The 24,312-nt window shown below is 52.5% G+C and overlaps 1 protein-coding gene across 4 annotated transcripts in view; it reads left to right on the top strand.

Moving 5' to 3' along the window:
* The window catches only part of LOC115124868 (homeobox protein cut-like 1), a 151,074-nt gene that overhangs the window by 70,060 nt on the left and 56,702 nt on the right, over positions 1-24,312 (top strand). For all 4 annotated transcript variants that reach the window (XM_065024205.1, XM_065024202.1, XM_065024203.1 and 1 more), the window contains exons 4-8: positions 6,987-7,065; positions 8,886-9,023; positions 15,322-15,445; positions 18,392-18,468; positions 18,603-18,669. In XM_065024205.1, the coding sequence (XP_064880277.1) occupies positions 6,987-7,065; positions 8,886-9,023; positions 15,322-15,445; positions 18,392-18,468; positions 18,603-18,669 (485 nt within the window). The remainder of the gene's footprint in view (positions 1-6,986; positions 7,066-8,885; positions 9,024-15,321; positions 15,446-18,391; positions 18,469-18,602; positions 18,670-24,312) is intronic.

Raw genomic sequence — 24,312 nt, 5'->3', positions numbered from 1 at the left:
CAGACAGACTGGTGTGGGTCACCAGAGTTACAGTGGGTCACAGACAGACTGGTGTGGGTCACCAGAGTTACAGACAGACAGACTGGTGTGGGTCACCAGAGTTACAGACAGACAGACTGGTGTGGGTCACCAGAGTTACACACAGACAGACTGGTGTGGGTCACCAGAGTTACAGACAGACAGACAGACAGACAGACTGGTGTGGGTCACCAGAGTTACAGACAGACAGACAGACAGACTGGTGTGGGTCACCAGAGTTACAGACAGACAGACAGACAGACTGGTGTGGGTCACCAGAGTTACAGACAGACTGGTGTGGGTCACCAGAGTTACAGACAGACAGACTGGACAGACTGGTGGGGTCACCAGAGTTACAGACAGACAGACTGGTGTGGGTCACCAGAGTTACAGACAGACAGACTGGTGTGGGTCACCAGAGTTACAGACAGACTGGTGTGGGTCACCAGAGTTACAGACAGACTGGTGTGGGTCACCAGAGTTACAGACAGACAGACTGGTGTGGGTCACCAGAGTTACAGACAGACTGGTGTGGGTCACCAGAGTTACAGACAGACAGACTGGTGTGGGTCACCAGAGTTACAGACAGACTGGTGTGGGTCACCAGAGTTACAGACAGACAGACTGGTGTGGGTCACCAGAGTTACAGACAGACTGGTGTGGGTCACCAGAGTTACAGACAGACTGGTGTGGGTCACCAGAGTTACAGACAGACTGGTGTGGGTCACCAGAGTTACAGACAGACTGGTGTGGGTCACCAGAGTTACAGACAGACAGACTGGTGTGGGTCACCAGAGTTACAGACAGACAGACTGGTGTGGGTCACCAGAGTTACAGACAGACTGGTGTGGGTCACCAGAGTTACAGACAGACTGGTGTGGGTCACCAGAGTTACAGACAGACTGGTGTGGGTCACCAGAGTTACAGACAGACTGGTGTGGGTCACCAGAGTTACAGACAGACTGGTGTGGGTCACCAGAGTTACAGACAGACTGGTGTGGGTCACCAGAGTTACAGACAGACTGGTGTGGGTCACCAGAGTTACAGACAGACAGACAGACTGGTGTGGGTCACCAGAGTTACAGACAGACTGGTGTGGGTCACCAGAGTTACAGACAGACTGGTGTGGGTCACCAGAGTTACAGACAGACTGGTGTGGGTCACCAGAGTTACAGACAGACTGGTGTGGGTCACCAGAGTTACAGACAGACAGACTGGTGTGGGTCACCAGAGTTACAGACAGACAGACTGGTGTGGGTCACCAGAGTTACAGACAGACAGACTGGTGTGGGTCACCAGAGTTACAGACAGACTGGTGTGGGTCACCAGAGTTACAGACAGACTGGTGTGGGTCACCAGAGTTACAGACAGACAGACTGGTGTGGGTCACCAGAGTTACAGACAGACAGACTGGTGTGGGTCACCAGAGTTACAGACAGACAGACTGGTGTGGGTCACCAGAGTTACAGACAGACTGGTGTGGGTCACCAGAGTTACAGACAGACTGGTGTGGTGTCACCAGAGTTACAGACAGACAGACTGGTGTGGGTCACCAGAGTTACAGACAGACAGACTGGGTGTGGGTCACCAGAGTTACAGACAGACAGACTGGTGTGGGTCACCAGAGTTACAGACAGACAGACTGGTGTGGGTCACAGACAGAGTTACAGACAGACAGACTGGTGTGGGTCACCAGAGTTACAGACAGACAGACTGGTGTGGGTCACCAGAGTTACAGACAGACAGACTGGTGTGGGTCACCAGAGTTACAGACAGACTGGTGTGGGTCACCAGAGTTACAGACAGACTGGTGTGGGTCACCAGAGTTACAGACAGACTGGTGTGGGTCACCAGAGTTACAGACAGACTGGTGTGGGTCACCAGAGTTACAGACAGACTGGTGTGGGTCACCAGAGTTACAGACAGACTGGTGTGGGTCACCAGAGTTACAGACAGACAGACTGGTGTGGGTCACCAGAGTTACAGACAGACAGACTGGTGTGGGTCACCAGAGTTACAGACAGACAGACTGGTGTGGGTCACCAGAGTTACAGACAGACAGACTGGTGTGGGTCACCAGAGTTACAGACAGACAGACAGACAGACAGACTGGTGTGGGTCACCAGAGTTACAGACAGACTGGTGTGGGTCACCAGAGTTACAGACAGACTGGTGTGGGTCACCAGAGTTACAGACAGACTGGTGTGGGTCACCAGAGTTACAGACAGACTGGTGTGGGTCACCAGAGTTACAGACAGACTGGTGTGGGTCACCAGAGTTACAGACAGACTGGTGTGGGTCACCAGAGTTACAGACAGACTGGTGTGGGTCACCAGAGTTACAGACAGACTGGTGTGGGTCACCAGAGTTACAGACAGACTGGTGTGGGTCACCAGAGTTACAGACAGACTGGTGTGGGTCACCAGAGTTACAGACAGACTGGTGTGGGTCACCAGAGTTACAGACAGACTGGTGTGGGTCACCAGAGTTACAGACAGACTGGTGTGGGTCACCAGAGTTACAGACAGACTGGTGTGGGTCACCAGAGTTACAGACAGACTGGTGTGGGTCACCAGAGTTACAGACAGACTGGTGTGGGTCACCAGAGTTACACACAGACAGACTGGTGTGGGTCACCAGAGTGACAGACAGACTGGTGTGGGTCACCAGAGTTACAGACAGACTGGTGTGGGTCACCAGAGTTACAGACAGACTGGTGTGGGTCACCAGAGTTACAGACAGACTGGTGTGGGTCACCAGAGTTACAGACAGACTGGTGTGGGTCACCAGAGTTACAGACAGACTGGTGTGGGTCACCAGAGTTACAGACAGACTGGTGTGGGTCACCAGAGTTACAGACAGACTGGTGTGGGTCACCAGAGTTACAGACAGACAGACTGGTGTGGGTCACCAGAGTTACAGACAGACTGGTGTGGGTCACCAGAGTTACAGACAGACAGACTGGTGTGGGTCACCAGAGTTACAGACAGACAGACTGGTGTGGGTCACCAGAGTTACAGACAGACAGACTGGTGTGGGTCACCAGAGTTACAGACAGACAGACTGGTGTGGGTCACCAGAGTTACAGACAGACTGGTGTGGGTCACCAGAGTTACAGACAGACTGGTGTGGGTCACCAGAGTTACAGACAGACTGGTGTGGGTCACCAGAGTTACAGACAGACAGACAGACAGACAGACTGGTGTGGGTCACCAGAGTTACAGACAGACAGACAGACAGACAGACAGACAGACAGACAGACAGACTGGTGTGGGTCACCAGAGTTACAGACAGACAGACAGACAGACAGACAGACAGACAGACTGGTGTGGGTCACCAGAGTTACAGACAGACAGACAGACAGACTGACTGGTGTGGGTCACCAGAGTTACAGACAGACAGACAGACAGACTGACTGGTGTGGGTCACCAGAGTTACAGACAGACAGACAGACAGACAGACTGGTGTGGGTCACCAGACAGACAGACAGACTGGTGTGGGTCACCAGAGTTACAGACAGACAGACTGGTGTGGGTCACCAGAGTTACAGACAGACAGACTGGTGTGGGTCACCAGAGTTACAGACAGACAGACTGGTGTGGGTCACCAGAGTTACAGACAGACAGACTGGTGTGGGTCACCAGAGTTACACACAGACAGACTGGTGTGGGTCACCAGAGTTACAGACAGACAGACAGACAGACAGACTGGTGTGGGTCACCAGAGTTACAGACAGACAGACAGACAGACTGGTGTGGGTCACCAGAGTTACAGACAGACAGACAGACAGACTGGTGTGGGTCACCAGAGTTACAGACAGACTGGTGTGGGTCACCAGAGTTACAGACAGACAGACTGGTGTGGGTCACCAGAGTTACAGACAGACAGACTGGTGTGGGTCACCAGAGTTACAGACAGACAGACTGGTGTGGGTCACCAGAGTTACAGACAGACAGACTGGTGTGGGTCACCAGAGTTACAGACAGACTGGTGTGGGTCACCAGAGTTACAGACAGACTGGTGTGGGTCACCAGAGTTACAGACAGACTGGTGTGGGTCACCAGAGTTACAGACAGACTGGTGTGGGTCACCAGAGTTACAGACAGACTGGTGTGGGTCACCAGAGTTACAGACAGACAGACAGACAGACAGACTGGTGTGGGTCACCAGAGTTACAGACAGACAGACAGACAGACTGGTGTGGGTCACCAGAGTTACAGACAGACAGACAGACAGACTGGTGTGGGTCACCAGAGTTACAGACAGACTGGTGTGGGTCACCAGAGTTACAGACAGACTGGTGTGGGTCACCAGAGTTACAGACAGACTGGTGTGGGTCACCAGAGGATAAAAAGCATTATTTTGCAATGGATTGTTGTGTTGGGGACAAAATTGTATTGATCAGCTTTTGTTAAAATGTTTTGCCTAAAGCCTGCATGTACCAGCCAACGGAAACCCTGGTGTGTGTGTGTGTGTGTGTGTGTGTGTGTGTGTGTGTGTCATCAGATTAACATCTGAACAGTGTGTGGAGTAGAAAAACTACTAGTTATTAGAGATCAACAGCATTATTTTTTGTAATTTATTTTTTAACCTTTATTTAGCTAGACAAGTCAGTTAACTTCTTGCGGCGAGCCATCCCGGATCCGGGATCGTGAATACAGCCTCAAGCTCATTACCATAACGCAACGTTAACTATTCATGAAAATCGCAAATGAAATGAAATCAATATGCTAGCCGTCAAGCTTAGCCTTTTGTTAACAACACTGTCATCTCAGATTTTCCAAAATATGCTTCTCAACCATAGCAAAACTAGCATTTGTGTAACAGTATTGATAGCTAGCATTAGCATTTAGCATTAGCATTCAGCAGGCAACATTTTCACAAAAAACAGAAAACCATTCAAATAAAATAATTTACCTTTGAAGAACTTTGGATGTTTTCAATGAGGAGACTCTCAGTTAGATAGCAAATGTTCAGTTTTTCCTGAAAGATTATTTGTGCAGGAGAAATCGGTCCGTTTTCTGCGTCATGTTTGGCTACCAAAAAAAAACGAAAATTCATTCGTCAGAACGCCAAACTTTTTTCCAAATTAACTCCATAATATCGACTGAAACATGGTAAACGTTGTTTAGAATCAATCCTCAATGTGTTTTTCACATATCTCTTCGATGATATATCGTTCGTGGAAGTGTGCTTTCCCCTCTGAATCCCATGGGAAAATGCCTGCAGCTGAAGTTTACGCACCAATTTAGACAAAGGACACCGGGCGGACACCTGGCAAATGTAGTCTCTTATGGCCAATCTTCCAATGATATGCCTACAAACACGTCACAATGCTGCAGACACCTTGGACGAACGGCAGAGAGCTTATGCTCGTTCATGGCACATTCACAGCCATATAAGGAGATGATGGAAAACAGAGCCTCAAAAATTCTGCTCATTTCCTGTTTGAGGTTTCATCTTGGTTTCGCATGTAGCATGAGTTATGTGGCACTCACAGATAATATCTTTGCAGTTCTGGAAACGTCAGAGTGTTTTCTTTCCAAAGCTGCCAATTATATGCATAGTCGAGCATCTTTTCGTGACAAAATATTGCGCTTAAAACGGGCATGTTTTTTTATCCAATAATGACATAGCGCCCCCATAGATTGAAGAGGTTAAGAACACATTCTTATTTACAATGATGGCCTACCGGGGAACAGTGGGTTTAACTGCCTTGGGAAGAACGACAGATTTTTACCTTGTCAGCTCGGGGGATTCGATCCAGCAACCTTTCGGTTACTGACCCAATGCTTTAACCACTAGGCTACCTGCCTCCTCTAACCACTAGGCTACCTGCCTCTAACCACTAGGCTACCTGCCTCCTCTAACCACTAGGCTACCTGCCTCTAACCACTAGGCTACCTGCCTCCTCTAACCACTAGGCTACCTGCCTCCTCTAACCACTAGGCTACCTGCCTCCTCTAACCACTAGGCTACCTGCCTCCTCTAACCACTAGGCTACCTGCCTCCTCTAACCACTAGGCTACCTGCCTCCTCTAACCACTAGGCTACCTGCCTCCTCTAACCACTAGGCTACCTGCCTCCTCTAACCACTAGGCTACCTGCCTCCTCTAACCACTAGGCTACCTGCCTCCTCTAACCACTAGGCTACCTGCCTCTAACCACTAGGCTACCTGCCTCTAACCACTAGGCTACCTGCCTCTAACCACTAGACTACCTGCCTCCTCTAACCACTAGGCTACCTGCCTCCTCTAACCACTAGGCTACCTGCCTCCTCTAACCACTAGGCTACCTGCCTCCTCTAACCACTAGGCTACCTGCCTCCTCTAACCACTAGGCTACCTGCCTCCTCTAACCACTAGGCTACCTGCCTCCTCTAACCACTAGGCTACCTGCCTCCTCTAACCACTAGGCTACCTGCCTCCTCTAACCACTAGGCTACCTGCCTCCTCTAACCACTAGGCTACCTGCCTCCTCTAACCACTAGGCTACCTGTCTCCTCTAACCACTAGGCTACCTGTCTCCTCTAACCACTAGGCTACCTGTCTCCTCTAACCACTAGGCTACCTGCCTCCTCTAACCACTAGGCTACCTACCTGCCTCCTCTAACCACTAGGCTACCTACCTGCCTCCTCTAACCACTAGGCTACCTACCTGCCTCCTCTAACCACTAGGCTACCTACCTGCCTCCTCTAACCACTAGGCTACCTACCTGCCTCCTCTAACCACTAGGCTACCTACCTGCCTCCTCTAACCACTAGGCTACCTACCTGCCTCCTCTAACCACTAGGCTACCTACCTGCCTCCTCTAACCACTTGGCTACCTAGACATGCACACATGGAACACACCAAAACGAAGCAGTGCTATTAGCTGTCAGTTTGTCCATCTGCGTGTTTTGATTAAATTGTTCCTCTTTTCTCCTCTCATCCTCTCCTCTCATCTTCTAATCCTCTCCTCCTTTCAGATCGATGCCTTGAGCAAAAGAAGTAAAGAAGCAGAAGGTTCCTTCTTGAACGTCTACAAGAGATTGATAGATGTTCCAGGTAAGAGAGGAGAGGAGAGGAGAGGAGAGGGGATGGATGTCCCAGGTAAGAGAGGAGAGGAGATGGATGTTCCAGGTAAGAGAGGAGAGGGGATGGATGTCCCAGGTAAGAGAGGAGAGGAGAGGGGATGGATGTCCCAGGTAAGAGAGGAGAGGAGATAGATGTCCCAGGTAAGAGAGGAGAGGGGATGGATGTCCCAGGTAAGAGAGGAGAGGGGATGGATGTCCCAGGTAAGAGAGGAGAGGAGATAGATGTCCCAGGTAAGAGAGGAGAGGAGAGGAGAGGGGATGGATGTCCCAGGTAAGAGAGGAGAGGAGATAGATGTCCCAGGTAAGAGAGGAGAGGAGATAGATGTTCCAGGTAAGAGAGGAGAGGAGAGGGGATGGATGTCCCAGGTAAGAGAGGAGAGGAGATAGATGTCCCAGGTAAGAGAGGAGAGGAGATGGATGTCCCAGGTAAGAGAGGAGAGGGGATGGATGTCCCAGGTAAGAGAGGAGAGGAGATGGATGTTCCAGGTAAGAGAGGAGAGGGGATGGATGTCCCAGGTAAGAGAGGAGAGGAGAGGGGATGGATGTCCCAGGTAAGAGAGGAGAGGAGATAGATGTCCCAGGTAAGAGAGGAGAGGGGATGGATGTCCCAGGTAAGAGAGGAGAGGGGATGGATGTCCCAGGTAAGAGAGGAGAGGAGAGGGGATGGATGTCCCAGGTAAGAGAGGAGAGGAGAGGGGATGGATGTCCCAGGTAAGAGAGGAGAGGGGATGGATGTCCCAGGTAAGAGAGGAGAGGAGAGGGGATGGATGTCCCAGGTAAGAGAGGAGATGGATGTTCCAGGTAAGAGAGGAGAGGAGATGGATGTTCCAGGTAAGAGAGGAGAGGAGATGGATGTCCCAGGTAAGAGAGGAGAGGAGAGGGGATGGATGTCCCAGGTAAGAGAGGAGAGGGTTGTGTGTAGTACCAGGCCTTCATCCACTCAGGTCGTTAAGAACACATTTTTTAAATTTACAATGACGGTCTATACCGGCTAAACCCAGATGACGCCGGGCCAAATGTGCGCTGCCCTATGGGACTCCCAGTCACGCCTGGTTGTGATACAGCCTGGATAGCTTGTTGGAGTGGGTGTTGTGTGTTGAGGCCTGGACATTTACAGAACCCTACACACACACACACACTACGTTACACACATACACTGCTCATTTTGCGGGGATGATGATGTGCATCACTCTCCCGTCACGTCCTACTTTACGCCTGTCAATCACCCGTCCCCCACCGGTGAGAATCAGACTGACAGACAAGCCCCACTTTATCAGAGCAACAGACAACACTGATCCGCAACTCAACTCTGACTTAAACTAGTGGCACATAGGGAATCACCCGTGTCGTTTGTCGTACGAAATGCTTCCTCTCTGTCGCGCTCTCAATTCAAAAGGGCTTTATTGGCGTGGGAGACCTCTCTCTCTGTCTCTCTGTCTCTCTGTCTCTCTGTCTCTCTGTCTCTCTGTCTCTCTGTCTCTCTGTCTCTCTGTCTCTCTGTCTCTCTCTCTCTCTGTCTCTCTCTCTCTGTCTCTGTCTCTCTCTCTGTGTCTCTCTCTCTGTGTCTCTCTCTCTGTGTCTCTCTCTCTCTGTCTCTCTCTCTCTGTCTCTCTCTCTCTCTCTCTCTCTCTCTCTCTCTCTCAGCACTACAGCGGTGTAGAGTAGGGTGGATGACTGTAGCTAATCCTAACTTCTGTTTCTCAACAGGACCACTTCCCACACTAGCTAGCTCCCTGTGTGTGTGTGTTTAACGTAGTGTGTGTGTAACGTAGTGTGTGTGTGTTTTCTCAGACCCCGTCCCTGTGCTGGAGTTGGGTCAGCAGCTCCAGCTGAAGCTCCAGCGGATGCACGACATCGAGACAGAGAACCTCAAACTCAGAGAGACTCTAGAGGACTACAACAAAGAGTTTGCCGAGGTCAAGAACCAGGGTGAGTCACACCCACTCACTCTCTCACAAACCAATACAACGGAGGGAGAAGGAGGAAGGAAAGAGATGTGCCAGACACAGTGGAATATTTAGAAACCCTGAGGGGCGGAGAGGGGGTGGGGGTGAAGAGGAGAGGGGGTGGGGTGAAGAGGAGAGGGGGTGGGGTGAAGAGGAGAGGGGGATGGGGTGAAGAGGAGAGGGGGATGGGGTGAAGAGGAGAGGGGGATGGGGTGAAGAGGAGAGGGGGATGGGGTGAAGAGGAGAGGGGGATGGGGTGAAGAGGAGAGGGGGATGGGGTGGGGTGAAGGGGAGATGGGGTGAAGGGGGTGGGGTGAAGGGGAGAGGGGGATGGGGTGAAGGGGGTGGGGTGAAGGGGAGATGGGGTGAAGGGGAGATGGGGTGAAGGGGGTGGGGAGATGGGGTGAAGGGGGTGGGGTGAAGGGGGTGGGGTGAAGGGGGATGGGGTGAAGAGGAGAGGGGGATGGGGTGAAGGGGGTGGGGTGAAGGGAGATGGGGTGAAGGGGAGATGGGGTGAAGGGGGTGGGGAGATGGGGTGAAGGGGGTGGGGTGAAGGGGGTGGGGTGAAGGGGGTGGGGTGAAGGGGATGGGGTGAAGAGGAGAGGGGGATGGGGTGAAGGGGGTGGGGTGAAGGGGAGATGGGGTGAAGGGGAGATGGGGTGAAGGGGAGATGGGGTGAAGAGGAGAGGGGGATGGGGTGAAGGGGATGGGGTGAAGTGGGGATGGGGTGAAGAGGAGAGGGGGATGGGGTGAAGGGGGTGGGGTGAAGGGGAGATGGGGTGAAGGGGGTGGGGTGAAGGGAGATGGGGTGAAGGGGGTGGGGTGAAGGGGTGAAGGGGGTGGGGTGAAGGGGTGGGGTGAAGGGAAGATGGGGAGATGGGGTGAAGTGGGATGGGGTGAAGGGGGTGGGGTGAAGGGGGTGGGGTGAAGGGGAGATGGGGTGAAGGGGAGATGGGGTGGGGGTGGGGAGATGGGGTGAAGGGGGGTGGGGAGATGGGTTGAAGGGGGTGGGGTGAAGGGGAGATGGGGTGAAGGGGGTGGGGAGATGGGGTGAAGGGGGTGGGGAGATGGGTTGAAGGGGGTGGGGTGAAGGGGAGATGGGGTGAAGGGGATGGGGTGAAGAGGAGAGGGGGGGGATGGGGTGAAGGGGGGTGGGGTGAAGGGAGATGGGGTGAAGGGGAGATGGGGTGAAGGGAGATGGGGTGAAGAGGAGAGGGGGGATGGGGTGAAGGGGATGGGGTGAAGTGGGGATGGGGTGAAGAGGAGAGGGGGATGGGGTGAAGGGGGTGGGGTGAAGGGGAGATGGGGTGAAGGGGGTGGGGTGAAGGGGAGATGGGGTGAAGGGGGTGGGGTGAAGGGGTGGGGTGAAGGGAAGATGGGGAGATGGGGTGAAGTGGGATGGGGTGAAGGGGGTGGGGTGAAGGGGAGATGGGGTGAAGAGGAGAGGGGGATGGGGTGAAGGGGGATGGGGTGAAGGGGAGATGGGGTGAAGGGGGTGGGGTGAAGAGGAGGGGGGGATGGGGTGAAGGGGGTGGGGTGAAGGGGGTGGGGTGAAGGGAGATGGGGTGAAGGGGGTGGGGTGAAGGGGAGATGGGGTGAAGGGGGTGGGGTGAAGGGGAGATGGGGTGAAGGGAGATGGGGTGAAGGGGGTGGGGAGATGGGGTGAAGGGGGTGGGGAGATGGGGTGAAGGGGGTGGGGAGATGGGTTGAAGGGGAGATGGGGTGAAGGGGATGGGGTGAAGGGGGGTGGGGTGAAGGGGATGGGGTGAAGGGGAGATGGGGTGAAGGGAGATGGGGTGAAGGGGAGATGGGGTGAAGGGGAGATGGGGTGAAGAGGAGAGGGGGATGGGGTGAAGGGGGATGGGGTGAAGTGGGGATGGGGTGAAGAGGAGAGGGGGATGGGGTGAAGGGGGTGGGGTGAAGGGGAGATGGGGTGAAGGGGGTGGGGTGAAGGGGAGATGGGGTGGGGTGAAGGGGTGAAGGGGGTGGGGTGAAGGGGGGTGGGGTGAAGGGAAGATGGGGAGATGGGGTGAAGTGGGATGGGGTGAAGGGGGTGGGGTGAAGGGGAGATGGGGTGAAGAGGAGAGGGGGATGGGGTGAAGGGGGATGGGGTGAAGGGGAGATGGGGTGAAGGGGGTGGGGTGAAGGGGAGATGGGGTGAAGGGGGTGGGGAGATGGGGTGAAGGGGGTGGGAGATGGGGTGAAGTGGGATGGGGTGAAGTGGGATGGGGTGAAGGGGGTGGGGTGAAGGGCAGATGGGGTGAAGGGGAGATGGGGTGAAGAGGAGAGGGGGATGGGGTGAAGGGGATGTGGTGAAGTGGGGATGGGGTGAAGAGGAGAGGGGGATGGGGTGAAGGGGGTGGGGTGAAGGGAGATGGGGGGGGGTGAAGGGGAGATGGGGTGAAGGGAGATGGGGTGAAGGGGGTGTGGTGAAGGGGAGATGGGGGATGGGGTGAAGAGGAGAGGGGGATGGGGTGAAGGGGGTGGGGTGAAGGGGAGATGGGGAGATGGGGTGGGGTGAAGGAAGATGGGGTGAAGGGGGTGGGGTGAAGGGAAGATGGGGTGAAGTGGGATGGGGTGAAGGGGGATGGGGTGAAGGGGGTGGGGTGAAGGGGAGATGGGGTGAAGGGAGAGGGGGATGGGGTGAAGGGGAGATGGGGTGAAGGGGGTGGGGTGAAGGCGGGTGGGGTGAAGGGGAGATGGGGTGAAGGGGGTGGGGAGATGGGGTGAAGTGGGATGGGGTGAAGGGGGTGGGGTGAAGGGGGTGGGGTGAAGGGCAGATGGGGTGAAGGGGAGATGGGGTGAAGAGGAGAGGGGGATGGGGTGAAGGGGTGAAGGGGTGGGGTGAAGGGCAGATGGGGTGAAGGGGAGATGGGGTGAAGAGGAGAGGGGGATGGGGTGAAGGGGAGAGGGGATGGGGTGAAGGGGGATGGGGTATGGGGTGAAGGGGAGATGGGGTGAAGGGGAGAGGGGGATGGGGTGAAGGGGGATGGGGTGAAGGGGAGGGGGATGGGGTGAAGGGGGATGGGGTGAAGAGGAGATGGGGTGGGGAGATGGGGTGAAGAGGAGAGGGATGGGGTGAAGGGGAGAGGGGGATGGGATGGGGATGGGGTGAAGGGGAGAGGGGGTGAAGGGGGGAGATGGGATGAAGGGGGATGGGGTGAAGGGGAGAGGGGGATGGGGTGAAGGGGAGAGGGGGGATGGAATGAAGAGGAGAGGGGGATGGGGTGAAGGGGGATGGGGTGAAGAGGAGAGGGGGATGGGGTGAAGGGGGATGGGGTGAAGGGGATATGGGGTGAAGGGGAGAGGGGGATGGGGTGAAGGGGAGAGGGGGATGGGATGAAGGGGGATGGGGTGAAGAGGAGAGGGGGATGGGGAGATGGGGTGAAGGGGGATGGGGTGAAGAGGAGAGGGGGATGGGGTGAATGGGATATGGGATGAAGGGGAGAGGGGGATGGGGTGAAGGGGAGAGGGGGATGGGGTGAAGGGGAGAGGGGGATGGGGTGAAGGAGGGGGATGGGGTGAAGAGGAGAGGGGGATGGGGTGAAGGGGAGAGGGGGATGGGGTGAAGAGGGGAGGGGGATGGGGTGAAGGGGGGATGGGTGAAGAGGAGATGGATGGGTGTCGGGAGGGAGATGGATGGGTGTCGGGAGGGAGATGGATGGGTGTCGGGAGGGAGATGGAGGGGTGTCGGGAGGGAGATGGATGGGTGTCGGGAGGGAGACACACACAGACAGAGTACCCCCCCTCACACACACAGATGGAGAACCCCCCCCCCCCACACACACACACACACAGACAGAGAAACCCTCAGCAGGGTTTTAGGTGTTAAACAGTGGCAGGGTAAGAGGGCTCTGAAAGAACTCTCCGCTATTGATTGTGTGTCAGAACAGGGAGAATGGGGTTTAAATCACTCACTCGTGCACAGTGCTGAGAACTCTCAATCAAATCCAACGATCAGCAGTGCTCTCAATCTTTATCTCACTTCCTTAAAGGGATCCCCCTGCCCTCTCAGACATCCACCTATTACACCGCTTTTGCTCTCTCTGGTTTCCTCTCTGTGGTTTCCTCTCTGTGGTTTCCTCTCTGTGTGGTTTCCTCTCTGTGTGGTTTCCTCTCTGTGGTTTCCTCTCTGTGTGGTTTCCTCTGTGTGGTTTTCCCTCTGTGTGGTTTCCCCTCTGTGTGGTTTCCTCTCTCTGGTTTCCTCTCTGTGGTTTCCTCTCTGTGGTTTCCCCTCTCTGTGGTTTCCCCTCTCTGTGGTTTCCTCTCTCTGTGGTTTCCTCTCTCTGTGGTTTCCTCTCTCTGTGGTTTCCTCTCTGTGTGGTTTCCTCTCTGTGTGGTTTCCCCTCTCTCTGGTTTCCTCTCTCTGGTTTCCTCTCTGTGGTTTCCTCTCTGTGGTTTCCCCTCTCTGTGGTTTCCTCTCTGTATGGTTTCCTCTATGTGTGGTTTCCCCTCTCTGTGGTTTCCTCTCTGTGGTTTTCCTCTCTGTGGTTTCCCTTCTCTGTGGTTTCCTCTCTGTGGTTTCCCCTCTCTGTGGTTTCCTCTCTGTGGTTACCTCTCTCTGTGGTTACCTCTCTCTGTGGTTACCTCTCTCTGTGGTTACCTCTCTCTCTGTGGTTTCCTCTCTCTGTGGTTTTCCCTCTCTGTGGTTTTCCCTCTCTGTGGTTTCCTCTCTCTGGTTTCCTCTCTGTGGTTTCCTCTCTGTGGTTTCCTCTCTCTGTGGTTTCCTCTCTCTGTGGTTCCCTCTCTCTGTGGTTTCCTCTCTCTGTGGTTTCCTCTCTGTGTGGTTTCCTCTCTGTGTGGTTTCCTCTCTGTGTGGTTTCCCCTCTCTCTGGTTTCCCCTCTCTCTGGTTTCCTCTCTCTGGTTTCCTCTCTGTGGTTTCCTCTCTGTGGTTTCCCCTCTCTGTGGTTTCCTCTCTGTGTGGTTTCCTCTATGTGTGGTTTCCCCTCTCTGTGGTTTCCTCTCTGTGGTTTCCCTTCTCTGTGGTTTCCTCTCTGTGGTTTCCCCTCTCTGTGGTTTCCTCTCTGTGGTTTCCTCTCTGTGGTTACCTCTCTCTGTGGTTACCTCTCTCTGTGGTTACCTCTCTCTCTGTGGTTTCCTCTCTCTGTGGTTTTCCCTCTCTGTGGTTACCTCTCTCTCTGTGGTTTCCTCTCTCTGTGGTTTTCCCTCTCTGTGGTTTTCCCTCTCTGTGGTTTCCTCTCTGTGTGGTTTCCTCTATGTGTGGTTTCCCCTCTCTGTGGTTTCCTCTCTGTGGTTTCCCTTCTCTGTGGTTTCCTCTCTGTGGTTTCCCCTCTCTGTGGTTTCCTCTCTGTGGTTTCCTCTCTGTGGTTACCTCTCTCTGTGGTTTTCCCTCTCTGTGGTTTCCTCTCTCTGGTTTCCTCTCTGTGGTTTCCTCTCTGTGGTTACCTCTCTCTGTGGTTACCTCTCTCTCTGTGGTTTCCTCTCTCTGTGGTTTTCCCTCTCTGTGGTTTTCCCTCTCTGTGGTTTCCTCTCTCTGTGGTTTCCTCTCTCTGTGGTTCCCTCTCTCTGTGGTTTCCTCTCTCTGTGGTTTCCTCTCTCTGTGGTTTCCTCTCTGTGTGGTTTCCTCTCTGTGTGGTTTCCTCTCTGTGTGGTTTCCTCTCTGTGTGGTTTCCTCTCTGTGTGGTTTCCTCTCTGTGTGGTTTCCTCTCTGTGTGGTTTCCTCTCTGTGTGGTTTCCTCTCTGTGTGGTTTTTCCTCTCTGTGTGGTTTTCCCTCTCTGTGGTTTTCCCTCTCTGTGGTTTTCCCTCTCTGTGGTTTTCCCTCTCTGTGGTTTTCCCTCTCTGTGGTTTCCTCTCTCTGTGGTTTCCTCTCACAGCCATCCAGCTCAGCACAGCCCCCCCCCCCTCTCATGGTGTCTTCTCTCACCCACCCCCCTCTCTCTCTCATGGTGTCTTCTCTCACCCCCCTCTCTCATGGTGTCTTCTCTCACCCCCTCTCTCATGGTGTCTTCTCTCACCCCCCTCTCTCATGGTGTCTTCTCTCACCCCCTCTCTCATGGTGTCTTCTCCCCCCTCTCTCTCAAGGTGTCTTCTCTCACCCCCTCTCTCTCATGGTGTCTTCTCTCACCCCCTCTCTCTCATGGTGTCTTCTCTCACCCCCTCTCTCTCATGGTGTCTTCTCTCACCCCCTCTCTCTCATGGTGTCTTCTCTCACCCCCCTCTCTCTCTCATGGTGTCTTCTCTCACCCTCCCCCTCTCTCTCTCATGGTGTCTTCTCCCACCCCCCCTCTATCTCATGGTGTCTTCTCTCTCCTGGTCTAGAGGTGACTATTAAAGCGCTGAAGGAGAAGATCCGGGACTATGAGCAGTCCCTGAAGAACCAGGCTGAGAACCTGGTCCAGGAGAAACAGGTCCAGCTCCACAATGACTATGCAGAGAAGGAGAGGTGAGTTACGGTATCTACTAGGAATATAGAGAGGAGTTACAGTATCTACTAGGAATATAGAGAGGAGAGGAGAGGTACGGTATCTACTAGGAATATAGAGAGGAGAGTTACAGTATCTACTAGGAATATAGAGAGGAGAGTTACAGTATCTACTAGGAATATAGAGAGGAGAGTTACAGTATCTACTAGGAATATAGAGAGGAGAGTTACAGTATCTACTAGGAATATAGAGAGGAGAGTTACGGTATCTACTAGGAATATAGAGAGGAGAGTTACAGTATCTACTAGGAATATAGAGAGGAGAGTTACGGTATCTACTAGGAATATGGAGAGTTACGGTATCTACTAGGAATATGGAGAGGAGAGTTACGGTATCTACTAGGAATATAGAGAGGAGAGTTACGGTATCTACTAGGAATATAGAGAGGAGAGGAGAGTTACAGTATCTACTAGGAATATAGAGAGGAGAGTTACAGTATCTACTGGGAATATAGAGAGGAGAGTTACAGTATCTACTAGGAATATAGAGAGGAGAGTTACAGTATCTACTAGGAATATAGAGAGGAGAGGTGAGTTACAGTATCTACTAGGAATATAGAGAGGAGAGTTACAGTATCTACTAGGAATATAGAGAGGAGAGTTACAGTATCTACTAGGAATATAGAGAGGAGAGTTACAGTATCTACTAGGAATATAGAGAGGAGAAGTACAGTATCTACTAGGAATATAGAGAGGAGAGTTACAGTATCTACTAGGAATATAGAGAGGAGAGTTACAGTATCTACTAGGAATATAGAGAGTAGAGTTACAGTATCTACTAGGAATATAGAGAGGAGAGTTACGGTATCTACTAGGAATATAGAGAGGAGAGTTACAGTATCTACTAGGAATATAGAGAGGTGAGTTACAGTATCTACTAGGAATATAGAGAGGAGAGTTACGGTATCTACTAGGAATATAGAGAGGAGAGTTACAGTATCTACTAGGAATATAGAGAGGAGAGTTACAGTATCTACTAGGAATATAGAGAGGAGAGTTACAGTATCTACTAGGAATATAGAGAGGAGAGTTACGGTATCTACTAGGAATATAGAGAGGAGAGTTACAGTATCTACTAGGAATATAGAGAGGAGAGGAGAGTTACAGTATCTACTAGGAATATAGAGAGGAGAGTTACAGTATCTACTAGGAATATAGAGAGGAGAGGTACAGTATCTACTAGGAATATAGAGAGGAGAGGAGAGTTACAGTATCTACTAGGAATATAGAGAGGAGAGTTACAGTATCTACTGGGAATATAGAGAGGAGAGTTACAGTATCTACTAGGAATATAGAGAGGAGAGTTACAGTATCTACTAGGAATATAGAGAGGAGAGTTACAGTATCTACTAGGAATATAGAGAGGAGAGTTACAGTATCTACTAGGAATATAGAGAGGAGAGTTACGGTATCTACTAGGAATATAGAGAGGAGAGTTACAGTATCTACTAGGAATATAGAGAGGAGAGGTACAGTATCTACTAGGAATATAGAGAGGAGAGGTACAGTATCTACTAGGAATATAGAGAGGAGAGGTACAGTATCTACTAGGAATATAGAGAGGAGAGTTACAGTATCTACTAGGAATATAGAGAGGAGAGTTACAGTATCTACTAGGAATATGTGTTGTATTAGAGGGGCAGTATATGGATGGACCTCTGAAACATGACGAGGTGATGCACTATTGTAAAGTGGCTGCTCCACTGGATGTCATAAGGTGAATGCACCAATTTGTAAGTCGCTCTGGATAAGAGCGTCTGCTAAATGACTTAAATGTAAATGTAAGACGAAGATCGATAGATAAGGGAGGAGGAGGAAGAGAGGGAGCACATTACTGACAAATCCAGCTTGCTAATGATAAGTGGTTTGTAGTTTGTTCGATTTATGGAAAAAACTGGATGAGAAATGGTGAGAAAATAGGGAGTTTTGACAGTAGACTTGTTTGGTATTATAGAATTAAACTGTAAGGGAGTCTGGGCTGATGTAACTCTCACTCTCTGACCTAATGTCTTATTTTAAATGGCGTTCAGTAACTCATGGTTGATGACTCTCTGTCTCTCCCATCCCTCCATCTCTGTCTCTCCCATCCCTCCATCTCTCTGTCTCTCCCATTCCTCCATCTCTCTCTGTCTCTCCCATCCCTCCATCTCTCTGTCTCTCCCCATCCCTCCATCTCTCTCTGTCTCTCCCCATCCCTCCATCTCTCTCTGTCTCTCCCCATCCCTCCATCTCTCTCTGTCTCTCCCCATCCCTCCATCTCTCTCTCTCTCCCCATCCCTCCATCTCCCTCTGTCTCTCCCCATCCCTCCATCTCCCTCTGTCTCTCCCCATCCCTCCATCTCTCTCTCTGTCTCTCCCCATCCCTCCATCTCTCTCTGTCTCTCCCCATCCCTCCATCTCTCTCTGTCTCTCCCCATCCCTCCATCTCTCTCTGTCTCTCCCCATCCCTCCATCTCTCTCTGTCTCTCCCCATCCCTCCATCTCTCTCTCTCCCATCCCTCCATCTCTCTCTGTCTCTCCCCATCCCTCCATCTCTCTCTGTCTCTCCCCATCCCTCCATCTCTCTGTCTCTCCCCATCCCTCCATCTCTCTCTGTCTCTCCCCATCCCTCCATCTCTCTGTCTCTCCCCATCCCTCCATCTCTCTCTCTCTCTCCCATCCCTCCATCTCTCTCTCTCTCTCCCATCCCTCCATCTCTCTCTGTCTCTCCCCATCCCTCCATCTCTCTCTGTCTCTCCCCATCCCTCCATCTCTCTCTGTCTCTCCCCATCCCTCCATCTCTCTCTGTCTCTCCCCATCCCTCCATCTCTCTCTGTCTCTCCCCATCCCTCCATCTCTCTCTCTCTCTCTCCCATCCCTCCATCTCTCTCTCTGTCTCTCCCCATCCCTCCATCTCTCTGTTTCCAGAACGCTCCAGGAGAGCCAGAACTCCATGTCCTCTAAGCTGGTTGAGGCTGACCACAAGGCCCAGGCCTTACAGACAGGTATCTACCAGTCCATTCACTACCTGATCTTATATCTGTCACACACACACACACACACACACACACACACACACACATACACACACACACCGTTGGCCTGACTAACAGCTGTTGTTTCTTGCCTGTTTTTTCAGCTCTTGAAACAACTCAGGCAGAGCTCTTTGATCTGAAGACTAAGTATGACGAGGACTGCACAGCCAAGTGAGTTTCAGCTGACCTCTGTGTGTTTCCTCCACGTTTTCTTCATCCCACCACGTACTCCTGTGGTTAATTTCCAGTCACTACAGCTCTCTCATAGTCCTCTGATATGATCCTGTGATCCTGTGATCCTCTCCATCCAGAGGAAATCCCAGAGTTGGACTTTCTCTTTGCTGCTCAATAACAGCCAGTCTAAATCCAAGCTTTAGCAATACACTGTAAATACTGAGAGATTATATTGTTATTTATACTTTCCAAATATACGACTGCACAGGGTTCTGTCTGTACGCCCTTTAGTCTTAGTGAGGGACACTGGGGAGCTGTGATAGAGTCGCTTATAAAGATGTGTTTGTTGGCTTCTGAATGACTATATGCCCTAGTGTCCGTCTGCCTGTGTGTCTGGGCCGTCTGCCTGTGTGTCCGTCTGCCTGTGTGTCTGGGCCGTCTGCCCTAGTGTCCGTCTGCCTGTGTGTCTGGGCCGTCTGCCTGTGTGTCTGGGCCGTCTGCCCTAGTGTCCGTCTGCCTGTGTGTCTGGGCCGTCTGCCCTAGTGTCCGTCTGCCTGTGTGTCTGGGCCGTCTGCCTGTGTGTCTGGGCCGTCTGCCTGTGTGTCTGGGCCGTCTGCCTGTGTGTCTGGGCCGTCTGCCTGTGTGTCTGGGCCGTCTGCCTGTGTGTCTGGGCCGTCTGCCTGTGTGTCTGGGCCGTCTGCCTGTGTGTCTGGGCCGTCTGCCCGTGTGTCTGGGCCGTCTGCCCGTGTGTCTGGGCCGTCTGCCCGTGTGTCTGGGCCGTCTGCCCGTGTGTCTGGGCCGTCTGCCCGTGTGTCTGGGCCGTCTGCCTGTGTGTCTGGGCCGTCTGCCTGTGTGTCTGGGCCGTCTGCCTGTGTGTCTGGGCCGTCTGCCTGTGTGTCTGGGCCGTCTGCCTGTGTGTCTGGGCCGTGTGTCTGGGCCGTGTGTCTGTGTGTCTGGGCCGTGTGTCTGTGTGTCTGGGCCGTCTGCCTGGGCCGTGTGTCTGTGTGTCTGGGCCGTGTGTCTGTGTGTCTGGGCCGTCTGCCTGGGCCGTGTGTCTGTGTGTCTGGGCCATGTGTCTGTGTGTCTGGGCTGTCATCAGATGTTTCTGTCAGAGTAGAATGTGGTGTGTCCTTGAGGCTCTTGCTCAGGGTTATTTCAGGGCTGACCACCCAGTTCTGAGACACCAGGGGAACCAGACTCTACCCAACCCCAGAGAGAGGTTCTGTCTCCTGGCCTGATGCACTGGGGGCTCCCCCTGTCACCCAGGGTCTGGAGCTACTGACTGTTGTGCTACTGTATTTGTGTAATTGGTTTACTGTTACTCAGTGACTAGCATGCTCTCAATGGACACTTTTCCATAGACATGTTCAATAGCCAAACACGGTCTCCCCCCTGATTTTCTAGTGTGCTGATTGGTTCTCGGGTCCCTGTGGAATGCTGGGAGAAAAGAGTCCTCCGTTATGTTTTTTTTTTTATGTCGTCTGTCTGGACTCCTCCCTCTCCAGCGAACCCGTTGTAACCCCGTGGAGGCAATAGACAATCATGGGATGTTTACGTTTTCATATGGGTGGTTCCCCACGCCAGTTGTGCTCCGCCCCATGGGTCTCCCGGTCGCGGCCGGCTGCTGACAGAGCCTGGACTCGAACCCAGAATCTCTAGTGGTACAGCTAGCTCTGGGGGCCCCTGGGAGAACTCTGTTTTGTCTCTAAACTATGCCTGTATTTCTGGTCTGAGGACTCTCAAACCGGTGCGCCCTGGTACCTACTACCATACCCTGTTCAAAGGCACTTATATATTTTTTATCTTACCCATTCACCCTCTGAATGGTACACAAACACAATCCATGTCTCAATTGTCTCAAGGCTTAAAAATCCTCCTTTAACCCGTCTCCTCCCCTTCATCTACATGTCTCCTCCCCTTCATCTACATGTCTCCTCCCCTTCATCTACATGCCTCCTCCCCTTCATCTACATGTCTCCTCCCCTTCATCTACATGTCTCCTCCCCTTCATCTACATGTCTCCTCCCCTTCATCTACACTAATTTGAAGTGGATTTAACAAGTGACATCAATAAGGGATCGTAGATCTCACCTGGTCAGTCTATGTCATGGAAAGAGCAGGTGTTCTTCTTTTGTACGCTCAGTATTTAATATATGCCGTTTAGCAGAAGCTTTTTATCCCAAGCGACTCCATTATTTACATACGGGTGGTCCCTGGAATCGAACCCACTACCCTGGCGTTTCAAGAGCCATGCTTTTACCAACGGAGCTGCAGAGAGGACCTGTATGTATTCCTGAGCTCCAGCATGTTATCTGCCAGCCGAGGGGGGGGAGGGGGTTAATCCTCTTGCTTTGCGTGCCTGATTTAATCTGGCCTGATTTTGTACTGAATAAGATGATGTATTATCACACAGATTTGGCTCCTCACCAAAAAATGCCTCTCTTTACCTCCAGTACCACCCTTATGTTCTCTATATGATACACTGCTGTGTCCTATAGGACAAGTCAATGACACACTCTGTAAGGGAATAGCATGTCAGACTGATCTTCAATGACACACTCTGTAAGGGAATAGCATGTCAGACTGATCTTCAATGACACACTCTGTAAGGGAATAGCATGTCAGACTGATCTTCAATGACACACTCTGTAAGGGAATAGCATGTCAGACTGAACTTCAATGACACACTCTGTAAGGGAATAGCATGTCAGACTGATCTTTAATGACAGGAATATAAATTCCTTTATGGGGGATTTTAGTGAATATTTTCCTAATTCCGTGATTGGTCTGGGTGCCGCCCAACCGACGATCAGAGGAGTGCTGGAGGATTATGGGAGATGGTGAAGGTTACGAGGCTCAGGGAGAAGGCTTTCAAAGAACACACACACTTTCTGAATTCAGCTGCTGAGGGTAGACAGTATAGATGAGTCTGAACTTGGCTCTTAGTTTCCCCCAACCTATTTCATCTGCCCTGAACTCTCCATGTCTCTGCATTAGTGAAGTTGTTGGATTGATCGGTTGCTAAAACGGATCGATTCCTTTCTCCCTCGCTCCCTGGTTACCACCTCCACTCTCTCCATCGCTCCCTGGTTACCACCTCAGCTCTCTCCATCGCTCCCTGGTTACCACCACCTCCGCTCTCTCCATCGCTCCCTGGTTACCACCTCAGCTCTCTCCATCGCTCCCTGGTTACCACCACCTCAGCTCTCCATCGCTCCCTGGTTACCACCACCTCAGCTCTCTCCATCGCTCCCTGGTTACCACTACCTCAGCTCTCTCCATCGCTCCCTGGTTACCACCACCTCAGCTCTCTCCATCGCTCCCTGGTTACCACCACCTCAGCTCTCTCCATCGCTCCCTGGTTACCACCACCTCAGCTCTCTCCATCGCTTCCTGGTTACCACCACCTCAGCTCTCTCCATCGCTTCCTGGTTACCACCACCTCAGCACTCTCCATCGCTTCCTGGTTACCACCACCTCAGCTCTCTCCATCGCTCCCTGGTTACCACCACCTCAGCTCTCTCCATCGCTCCCTGGTTACCACCACCTCAGCTCTCTCCATCGCTCTCCATGCACTGTATACCAAAACATCAACACACTTTCAATACCAGAACATGAAAAAGGGTTCAGTACTAGAATTTATTTAAATTGATACTGGCAGTCTGGGCTGCTTCACCGCTCACTGGGAGTCTGGGCTGCTTCACTGGGAGTCTGGGCTGCTTCACCGCTCACTGGGAGTCTGGGCTGCTTCACCGCTCACTGGGAGTCTGGGCTGCTTCACCGCTCACTGGGAGTCTGGGCTGCTTCACCGCTCACTGGGAGTCTGGGCTGCTTCACCGCTCACTGGGAGTCTGGGCTGCTTCACCGCTCACTGGGAGTCTGGGCTGCTTCACTGGGAGTCTGGGCTGCTTCACTGGGAGTCTGGGCTGCTTCACTGGGAGTCTGGGCTGCTTCACTGGGAGTCTGGGCTGCTTCACTGGGAGTCTGGGCTGCTTCACTGGGAGTCTGGGCTGCTTCACTGGGAGTCTGGGCTGCTTCACTGGGAGTCTGGGCTGCTTCACTGGGAGTCTGGGCTGCTTCACTGGGAGTCTGGGCTGCTACACTGGGAGTCTGGGCTGCTTCACTGGGAGTCTGGGCTGCTTCACTGGGAGTCTGGGGAGTCTGGGCTGCTACACTGGGAGTCTGGGCTGCTACACTGGGAGTCTGGGCTGCTTCACTGGGAGTCTGGGCTGCTTCACTGGGAGTCTGGGCTGCTTCACTGGGAGTCTGGGCTGCTTCACTGGGAGTCTGGGCTGCTTCACTGGGAGTCTGGGCTGCTTCACTGGGAGTCTGGGCTGCTTCACCACTCACTGGGAGTCTGGGCTGCTTCACTGGGAGTCTGGGCTGCTTCACCACTCACTGGGAGTCTGGGCTGCTTCACTGGGAGTCTGTGCTGCTTCACCACTTGAATAATGCAACACGGCATGTAGAAATTTAAACTGTTAATTACTGTTCGCAAAACAATGTCCATTACTACACTTTACAATGCAAGAAGATACCGGTAGCTTCCAGTGTGGTAGACTAACTTTCCTTGCTAGCTTATAGGTGAAGCTAAAATCTATTCACTACCCTAGGACCTTGTTTGTGATAACATGCTAACCGTAACGCAAAATATTGCTGATTTCAAAGTAGATTTTTTACCAAAAACGTAATTAATTAACTTCGTCTCCCCTGCCGCTCGTCTCTCCCAGTCATGGTCGTCTTTGCTCGAGCCTCAGAGAGTGTGTGTGTGTGTGTGTGTGTGAGAGAATGTACTCATCGGTTTTGAAGAGACAGCACACACCTCTATAAAATGAGAGATGGTTTGTTCTATGTAAAAGCTGTTGATCAGTACAATAAGTCCCAAACGGAAGGGAAATCAACCAAATCAAGCTCAGTAGCCCAACGTGCATGGAACACACTCCTCTTGAATATTCATTCACCTGTATTGTGACCCAGGCGACATCTTTATTTCCCCAGTGAATCAATAGACTAGAGATGTACCATTCAAATAAATGATTACACACACACACCTCCTTGTTCCAGTTCATTCTTTTTTAAATTTTACCTTTATTTAACCAGGCCAAGTCAGTTAAGAACAAATTCTTATTTTCAATGACTGCCTAGGAACAGTGGGTTAACTGCTTTGTTCAGGGGGCAGAACGACAGATTTGTACCTTGTCAGCTCGGGGGTTTGAACTTGCCTGGTTACTAGTCCAACGCTCTAACCACTAGGCTACCCTGCCGCCTCTACACTCTAACCACTAGGCTACCCTGCCGCCTCTACACTCTAACCACTAGGCTACCCTGCCGCCTCTACACTCTAACCACTAGGCTACCCTGCCGCCTCTACACTCTAACCACTAGGCTACCCTGCCGCCTCTACACTCTAACCACTAGGCTACCCTGCCGCCTCTACACTCTAACCACTAGGCTACCCTGCCGCCTCTACACTCTAACCACTAGGCTACCCCGCCGCCTCTACACTCTAACCACTAGGCTACCCTGCCGCCTCTACACTCTAACCACTAGGCTACCCTGCCTCTACCCTACCCTGCCGCCTGCCGCCGCCTCTACACTCTAACCACTAGGCTACCCCGCCGCCTCTACACTCTAACCACT

The sequence above is a fragment of the Oncorhynchus nerka genome, linkage group LG11 (assembly GCF_034236695.1).
Source record: "Oncorhynchus nerka isolate Pitt River linkage group LG11, Oner_Uvic_2.0, whole genome shotgun sequence".
Taxonomy (NCBI): domain Eukaryota; kingdom Metazoa; phylum Chordata; class Actinopteri; order Salmoniformes; family Salmonidae; genus Oncorhynchus; species Oncorhynchus nerka.
This window is presented reverse-complemented; position numbering and strand designations above follow the sequence as displayed.